A 9,795-nucleotide genomic window follows, 5' to 3' on the forward strand; every position below is an offset into this window, starting at 1 on the left:
TAGAGTTTAGACAAATTAAATTAATTTTTTAAATTTTGGCTCCATTTTAATCAAGTGTGAACAAAAGATGGCATAATCTTTCCGTAATTCTACACTTTAATTGTAGTGGTAGGTACCAAACAAGACATGTTCCTTTTAAATATCTTGTCCCTTTTTTTTTAAATTGAATATATATTGTCCTTTAAGAATTAAGAGGATCTTTGGTATGATATGAAAATATATATTTTTTATTTTGTATTACTTCAGTTGGTTGGATTTAGGCCTCTAAATATGTATTATTACTTGTCAAGTTTGAACTACCAAGCTGAGCTCAACTCTATCTCGTGGCTTGTAAAAACTTTAGAAGTTGCTTATGAGTTTTACAAGCCAAACATACCAATGTTCAAGCTTAACTTGTTTCTTAATTAAACTGAACTAGGCTTCGCTTAGTTCTTTTATGAGTCGAACTATAACGAGCAAAACATGAGTCAAACTTAATCAAACTGAACTAGCCACTACAGTATGAAATATGTGCTAACATTAGTGCGGTTCAACATAAATTAGCAATACAACTTTGAACGTTAACTTCGTTTGATTACGAAAAATGATTATTATTATCCTTATGTGTGTCTGCAAACAATAATTGGCTCAGCTTGTTTTAGTTGCCTTATGTTAACAATATTAACTATTAAACGATAAAAATGACTTCGAGATCCGAAAGTAAACTTTCGTTATCTTCTAGTTCATATTATGAAAAAAATATAGGAAAAATGCTTCTAGTTCCTTATGATCCTAATTTAGTTTATGAAATGTAATTTTTTAGGGAGGAATGAAGGTAAGTATATATAAAAAGGAGGTATTTGTCATTTTGTTTCCCGAATTTGTACAAAGTTGCTAATTTTTTTCTAAACTTTAATTTTAGTCAATTAACTTTATGAACTATTATAATTAGTCAATTTCCTCCTGAAACTTAATTGTATCCCTTAAAATTTTATAAATAGCCAATTTTTCCAACATAGATTTTAAAATTCTTCATCCAATTTTCACCTATCCATTTTTTCATTCTTTTGCCTACATACAGTTGTCATATGTTGTACGCGTGATCAAAATGAATGAAAAATTTTAAAATCTAGCGTCAGGGAGGAAAATAGGTTGTTTATAAAAGTTCATGGAGTCAATGGCTAAAATTAAAGTTTAAGAGAAAATTGGCTAATTATAAAAATTCGGAAAGGTAATCAATTAAAATTTAAATTTAAAAAAAATTAACAGTTTTATACAAGTTTAAAAACAAAATCGACAAATAAAATATGCCTATGAAAAACACTCATAACTGATAACTCTACTGAAAATCAAAATAAAACTTATGAGTGATGAGGGCGTTTTGGGGAACCACGAAAGTCATCTTTACTAAAATATAATATTGGCACAAAAAGATAGTGTGAAAATAAATAAATAAATAAATGAAAAGAGTGGTTGGAGACTTTGACGTGTTGTGTAGCGGGTTAGCCACCTACACGTGTCCGTCTTTTTAGGTCGGTCGCATAATTTTGCTATCCAACTTCAAAAGATTAAATGATTTCCCTTGGTTAATATTTTATAAATTTGTCAATCTACCAATAATACCGTCTAGTATACTGATTTTTTTTTTTCTAATATTACGTTTTTACTAATAAATATAGGTTAAATTTTTCCGAAATTGAGTTCAAAAAATCAATAATTATGTTGTTCGTTATGTGATTTAATTAGTTTAAATATATTGTTGCATTAAAAATAAATAATTTTAACATTTTTTCCTTTTCTCGTTTACATTTTTGTTTTACGGGTAACGAATTTGATAATGTAACACCATATGTAATACCAAACTAAAACAGTACGTTGATAATAATTTTTTTTCTATGTAAAATGGACAAAGATATGCATGAAAATAAAAATAAAAATAAACAATGTTTCTCCTTTTTCCCGCAACGAATAAATACTAAAGTGGGGATCTTTGCCTCTGTGGGTGGGCTTCAAAACTGGAGAGATGCCCACGAATACCATTCCGAATACGCCACAGTTTCACTTTAGTAACGTTATTAAAATTACGTGGAATAAATTTATCAGAATGGGGATGTAGCTCAGATGGTAGAGCGCTCGCTTAGCATGCGAGAGGTATGGGGATCGATACCCCACTTCTCCAACTTTTCTTATTTTTTTGAAATTTTTTATTTTTTGTTAATTTTTTTGTAACGATAGATTTTATTATATTAGATATTAAATTAGTTATTGATAAGGTTCGTACTCATGCGGTCATGCATGAATTCAACTCTTTACTACCACTGTAGTAACGAAACACTTACCAATTGACATTCGTTGAATGACACTATTTTTTACGAGAAAAAAAAAATTTATGTCACCCTCATACAAAGACACAACTATGCCATATTTTAAGGTCAACAGGGTCATAATAGTCAAATTCTCTCTGCCTACAACACTCAGAAACAAGTACTTGGGAGTTTAGACAAATTAAATTAATATTTTTTAATTTTGGCTCCATTTTAATCAAGTGTGAACAAAAGATGGCATTGTCTTTCCATAATTCTACACTTTAATTGTAGTGGTAGGTACCGACCAAGACATGTTCCTTTTAAATATATTGTCCTTTTTAAAAATTGAATATATATTGTCCTTTAAGAATTAAGAGGATCTTTGGTATGATATGAAAATATATATTTTTTATTTTGTATTAATTCAGTTAGTTGGATTTAGGCCTATAAATATGTATTATTACTTGTCAAGCTTGAACTATTAAGCTGAGCTCAAGTCCATCTCAAGTCGCTTGTAAAAACTTTAGAAGTTGCTTATAAGCTTTACGAGTCAAACATATCAATGTTCAAACTTAACTTGTTTCTTAATCGAACTGAACTAGGCTTTACTTAGTTCTTTCACGAGCCGACTATGACGAGACAAACATGAGTCAAACTTGGTGCGAGTCAAATTATTTTGAGCCAACCCTAAACACTCATAAACAAATCCTTTAGGGCCTATTTGGTGGGCTATATAGGATTGTGCCTTAGGGATGAGATTTGATTGTCAGGGACTTGTAAGACGGTACTTGTAACTCGTGTATTTGGTGGGCTGAATAACCCACTATGTTATGGATCCATAACTCATTTTGTCCAGTCATGTTCATCTCATATTTTAACACAATCTATCCCATTCAACCTGCCACATGGAGTCTAAGAGTTCAGATAAAATTATTTTATTTTATTTTTTTGAACTTTTAGGTCCATTTTAATCAAGTGTAAACAAAAGATGGCATAATCTTTCCATAATTCCTGTACACTTAATTGTAGTGGTAGGTAGCAAACAAGACATGTTCCTTATAAACATCTTGTCCTTTTTTTTTTTTTTAAATTGAATATGCATTTTCCTTTAAAAGGATTTTTGTATGTATGAAAATTTTAAAATATGGTTTAGATGGTCCATATGCTTTGTCCACTCAATTCATTCTACTTTACAAAAACTTGAAATTATTGTTTGCATATAGTTGAACACAAAATGTAACATCCCACATCGCTCAGGGGAGTGATCCTTAAATGTATATTCCCATCTCTACCTAGCACGAGGCCTTTTGGGAGCTTATTGGCTTTGGGTTCCGTAGGAACTCCGAAGTTAAGCGAGAAGGGGGCTAGAGCAATCCCATGATGGGTGACCCACTGGGAAGTTGCTCGTGAGTTCCCAAAAACAAAACCGTGAGGGAATGGTAAGCCCAAAGCGGACAATATCGTGCTAAGGTGGTGGAGCGGGCCCGGGAAGTGATCCGCCCCGGGCGGGGATGTGACACAAAACATGTACAAATACAAATTCTTCATTTGCAATGCTTTTTCTTTCCCGGTTTGAGATGTTGAGGTCCTTCGGATCTCTTCCTTTTGGAACCAGGAGATCAAACAATCACAGGTCACATATTAATCGCTTTCTTTGCATTTAATGCGCCAAATACACAGATTTGGCTGATACATGGCAACGAAGTGATGCTTGTGCAGGTTCACTTGTGCCCTGCCTTGGGACAACACGGCGGAGCGTCTAAGCTCGGCCCTATGTTGGTGGGAACCTGTACTTGAACACTCTATTTATCAGCCTTTATGTTCCTTTCGTAAGCTTAAACGCTCGGCCTTGTGTTGGTGGGAACCGTACTCGAACACTTTATTTATCAACCTTTATGCCCATTTCATAGGATTTTGTTCCCTCGCCTAGTCGTCATATGGTTTGGAGTTAGACGTCTGAATAAGTATGCCCTTTATTTTCCTAGAACTTCGTGCCACAATGCTGTGAGTGGCCAACTTACCCAAGAAATTTTTCCAAGTGCCGGGAACACCATGACACATGGTGTTCCCTCACCCATTAGGATTTAGTTTTATTTATTTATTGAAATATAAAATTGAAGGATATCCAAGATGTCAAATCCTAATGTGTGAGGGAACACCATGTGTCATGGTGTTCCCGGCACTTGGAAAAATTTCTCCAACTTACCCCTTAGTGGTCGAAAAGTACTTTTATGGGGAAGCGCTTGGCTTGATAGCTGATAAGACGCCGGGAGGCATAGGTTGTAGAGCACTCAACTTCGTCCTGCCAAGCTCATCAGGCTTGTGTTCTTCTGAGCTTGTTGGGGTTGAAAAGGGCCATGTGTTAACATCTTTAAAGTGACATTTCACCATTTTAGACAAACACAATTTGAATGGAGAGATAACTTGTAATTAAAGTGACATTTCACCATTTTAGCCACAATTGTGTGTTTGTGTGTGTTTTTGTTTATAAAAATAATAGTGGGTGAGGAATGAGTCGATCATAAGACCTCAAATTCATGAGTAAATCCTGTCAATCACAAAATTGTAAGGTTTTTCTGTTTTTATAATAAAGCATTCAGTCTTGGGCTAAAAATTGGACCAGACATTCCATGTGGGCTTTATATTTAATCTATAACAACGTGGGGATAATTTTGGGCCCATATTCCCTCGTGTAATTTATACCCTTTGCGTTTGAGCTGCGAGAAGCAACCTGTGAACAATCAGAAACCAGAAACCCATGAAGAAAAAAGTCCACCCCTCCCCCAAAAAGGGCAACATGTTATACGACGTCGTCGCATCTTCTTCCATGCCGCCGAGGAAGCTCCGGAGACTCCCCCACGTGTTCGCCAGCGTCCTCGAGCTCCCCTTCCACTCAAACGCCGACGTTTCCGTCCAAGAAACCTCCGACTCATTCATTTTCTCAGTCGCCATGCCCGTGCATGTGACCACGCCCACCACCACCCGACAAGTTATTGGCAACCGCGTTGCTGTCCGAGCCCACACGGTAGAGATTTATCCCGGGGTGACAAAGACTGTGATAAGGAAAACGGAAGGTGGTGATTTGTGGAGGTTGGACGGAGAAGTAGTGGACGATCTTGATCTCTGGAGGTATCGGCTGCCGGCATCGGCGAGACCGGAGTTGGCCAGGGCCACGTGTACTAGGGAAGAGCTGGTTGTGACAGTTCCAAAGGACCATGTTCATGATCGTTATGATAGTAATAGGCAAGGCGTAGAAGAAGAGGTTTTGGGTGAAGAAAATGGGAGGCAAATTATTGTACAATAATTAATATTTCTCTTTCAACTTGGAATATCTTGCTAATAATGCATATGAACATTTCGTGAACAATTTCAGAATTATTTGCTAGTTGCTATAACATATTGCGCATAGGAATAATGTTGAAAGGGTAATATTAAGGTGACTAAATTTAGTCTACCTAGATACTTTGAAAGGGTAATATTAAGGTGACTAAATTTAGTCTACCTAGATACTCATGTTGAAATATTCATGTGTGATGAGTTTCTAAATTATCTTCATACATGCATATGGGGACATGAAACAAATCATAGTATGAATAGTAGACTCTGTAGGAGAGATTGTTTTCTAATTGTATAATAACATATAGCTTACTGTCCCGTATTTCAAGTACATAGAAAAATCTCTCTCTCTATGGGGGCATTTGTCCCATGTTGGAAATTTCGTGAAGTTGGATCTTTTTCATGATAATTTGATTGAGGCCTTTTGTATATACATTACACATTGAATTACTACATCAGCGGTTAAGTTGGGAGATATTAATGTCGATATATCAATTGGTAGTGAACCAGTGAATTGTCAGTAAAATTTTTACTGTCTCATAAAATTACGTAGCATTAAATACACAAGCATTAGATGATTTGAATGTATGGGATTACAAAAGAAAATGATATGGACAACAAGGGAACTGTTACAATAGAAAATAATCTTCAGGTTGAGAACTAATGTACTACTTGATTGGAACAACTATGCTCCTCTGGGCAACGGCACAATAGAAATAAGGGTGAAGTGTTGATTTAGTCCCTGAACTATCACCACCTGAATTATTATTTTTTTCGGTACAATAAGTCCCATAAATTCATTAAAATTGCTAATTTCATCTCTACTATTATATTCAAAGCTATTTTATTCAATTTTTCGTCAACTTAAGTAACTTGACATACTTTAGAGTGTAATACCATCATTTTCTCACCTATAAGCCCTTAATATTTCATATAGGTTGCGAATCTAATTAACCTTCAAAATTAACTCCATACACTATTTCTTTATGAAAAATTATCAATCTTCCATTCAATGTGTATCACATGTAAGTAAGATACTTAAATGGACGGAAAATTGAATATCGTAGCTTCAAATCTAATATTAGGGATGTAATTGACAAATTTTTATAATGCAATGACTGATTTTTTTGAAAAAAAAAAAAGTTTATGGACTTAATTTTCACTCAGGTGATCTAAATTGATAGTTCATCCTAAAAATAATAATTCAAACAAATCTAGATTATCCATTTCTCATAACACTTAATGTTCCATAGCATGAAAGAACTTTCTCGTCACCTACGCAAGAATGCAAAAATAGACAATATGGGCAAAGTAGAGACTACATCAATATTTAAAGGAATTGTTATTGGCACTCCAAATCTTATTCTACAGTCCAAACTTTTTATATTTAGAAATAAAAATACGCTTGTGAAGAGTGTAGAATGAGATTTTCGAATAGCCAATAACATTTCTCTATTTAAATTGTCGCTTTATTATCAATGAAGGTGATCGATCACATACACAAACTTAGCAAAACAAATGTGGTCAGGTTAAAGTAGGAGTAATATTATTTTGAGTAAGTATACAAAATCAACACGATTTACCAACACACTCTTTGATGCAGTTATAGATCCACATCTTCTAACAGTATCAATTTTTTGTATCTAAATAGTTTAACGTATTATTAAAAAGGTATATTTGCCTGTATATGTCCCATGGCCACCTTCCTCCTGATCTTTCGTTTCGCTTTTCTTTGGATCGATGCCGAAGGATCGAATTTTAAAAAGGTATATCATCCAAAAGGTTTGTATTTTTCTTACATATAGAATATGGATTTGATTGCTATGAAAGTTGTGGACCTGAATTTGTCTTCCTCACATCCAGCTTGTGCATGCCACGCCCTTCGAAATGACACATCCTTTCTAGTTGAATTGACAAGGAATAACAAATGCGGGCATTACCTTTTCTTAAATAGAGGTAAATTATCTGTTATCCTGTTTAATGTTTTTTTTATTTTTTCTTATTTTGTGCGATCACGATTAAGTTACGTAAATATTTTATATTGATTTTTTTATAAAGATAATAAAGTAAAAAGTAATAAGAATATAAAACATTAAAGTAGCTTAATTATGATCATATAAATAAGAGAAGATGAGAAGAACACTCCAAACAAGAGACAGGCAATCAGCTTCCTTCTCAAGTAGGCCAGGCTAAGTAGAATAGACTTCCACTTTCATGATTTCATATATATTTAACAAAATTCTCTCTTCTCCATCACATTTTAACTTTATTTTTGGATGCCGATGAAGTTAGTGGAACTTTGTATCATTCAATTTCATGATTTCATATAGATTTAATAAAATTCTTTCTTCTCCATCACATTTTAACTTTATTTTTGGATGCCGATGAAGTTAGTGGAACTTTGTATCATTCAACACTTTTACTGGAGGTCCTGGAAATATTTGTTTGCAAAACCCAAATTCCAAATCCAAAATTTTATACTCTAAATAATTAAGATTCGGTCAAGAGCCAAATTGCATATTGAAACAAGTTAAATATTTCTTAGAATTGGAAATCAAATTGTTACGTCGTATTATAAATTCACTCGTAATATATTAATTTTGCTGTTTCTTACTATTTGGCCACGTTTACTAATATGAAATTAGAATGAGAAAGATTCAGATTATGAAGGAATCAAAATGAGTATGAAATGGAATGAGGCACTCTTATTGTACTGTTTACTAGCTAGGAATCATAATAGAAATTAGTTTGATTACTGAAATCTTTTTGGACAAAGTAAAATATTTTACCTACTCAATAATTTTTATTCCTTGATGCAAGTAACCAAACGAAGAAAAGGAAGTTCTGTACATTAGACGTTGAGTATGAAAATAATATTGTAATAATATCGTCAACTTATATTATGACATGTCTATTATTAACAACACATGGTGTATAAAGGTCAAGCTAAAACATTCAGAACAAAAAGTTACTAGCATTAGCCTGGTAGTGAAGTAATAAATAGGAGTAAGTTAGAGACCCAAAATGCTAAACTCTGTTTGTATCAAAAATGAAAATACATTCAAACCAAATACACTCCTACTGGGATGTGATTGTGTCCATCTCAAGAAAAAAACTTTCAAATCGGTGGCAAACGTGAGATCAGTCACATGGTGCAACTAGGCAGTGTCCACCATTGTGTAGAACTCCCCTTGCGACGCGGTTTTACCGGGATCTTGTGCTGTTTTGGGGCTCAATGCAAATGGAAGACCAACTTACAGTTTATCTTAGCTGTGGTGTTTTGGTTTCTAATTCATTGTCAATGTCATTTGTGACGTTTTTTTTTTTTTGGTTCATCTCCATTGTGACGTTTTGGTTCCGAGTTCATTTATGTGGAGGAGAAAAGGAAATTACACAATGTATAACTAAACCAGAATGCATCGATCATGTCATCCGTAACACATATCTCAAAAGTATAAGGCATTACGTATTTTATTTTCACTCACTCGATTTTGTAGTAACACTCCAACTTGTTTAAGAGCTGCCCTAACCGACTCTACCCAAGACGATATTTTTTTTAAGGGGCTTTTAGATCCAGGTCCAAAAACATAGATGGTTTTTAGGAGTGAGTCCAATTACCTAATTATATGTATTTATTTTTTTAATGCTCATTTTATATTTTCTAAAAATATTAAAAATCAATTAAAATCTTCTAATATTATGAATTTTCAACCCCAAAAAATATAATTAATATCTTATAGCTAAAAAAAAAAAAATATATATATATATATTGACATAAATCTATCTGCAAATCATTCTACCCTAACTCAAGTAACAAATATATGCATATATATCATACCTATAAGTAAGATATGAAACTTAACTAAAAGCTAGAAAAAAACATAATATATCTACAAGCAAGACACATGAATCTTACTTGATTATAAAAAATAATCTATCATATAGGTAGATAAATATAATTAACCTGTGACATAGGTTGATTATAAAAATAAAAAATAAAATCTATAAATGGGGTTTAAAACGGGATAAAGAACAAGAAAGAACTAAAATAAATAAATAATCAAAGAGATAATTAGGAAGAAATTTGATTTTTATAATAAATCTTATCATTTAATAGATAATTATTGATAATAAAATAATAAGATTTAAGGAATTGGATTTATTTTAATAAATT

The 9,795-nt window shown here is 33.1% G+C and overlaps 1 protein-coding gene and 1 non-coding gene across 2 annotated transcripts; both read left to right on the forward strand.

Moving 5' to 3' along the window:
* Positions 1-2,085: 2,085 nt before the first annotated feature.
* Positions 2,086-2,158, forward strand: TRNAA-AGC (transfer RNA alanine (anticodon AGC)). The gene has a single exon. It is a non-coding gene; the product is annotated as a tRNA-Ala (tRNA).
* A 2,755-nt stretch (positions 2,159-4,913) lies between these two features.
* On the forward strand, positions 4,914-5,663 carry LOC137741841 (uncharacterized). The gene has a single exon (XM_068481547.2). The coding sequence runs from the start codon at positions 5,044-5,046 to the stop codon at positions 5,587-5,589; it is 546 nt and encodes a 181-aa protein (XP_068337648.2). The 5' UTR covers positions 4,914-5,043; the 3' UTR covers positions 5,590-5,663.
* Positions 5,664-9,795: the final 4,132 nt, after the last annotated feature.

This window comes from Pyrus communis, chromosome 11 (genome assembly GCF_041283825.1).
Source record: "Pyrus communis isolate YQ-2024b chromosome 11, ASM4128382v1, whole genome shotgun sequence".
NCBI lineage: Eukaryota > Viridiplantae > Streptophyta > Magnoliopsida > Rosales > Rosaceae > Pyrus > Pyrus communis.

What these genes read in the sequence shown, in the direction of transcription:
- LOC137741841 (XM_068481547.2), top strand. Translation starts at nt 5,044, where the DNA reads ATGAAGAAAAAAGTCCACCCCTCCCCCAAAAAGGGCAACATGTTATAC.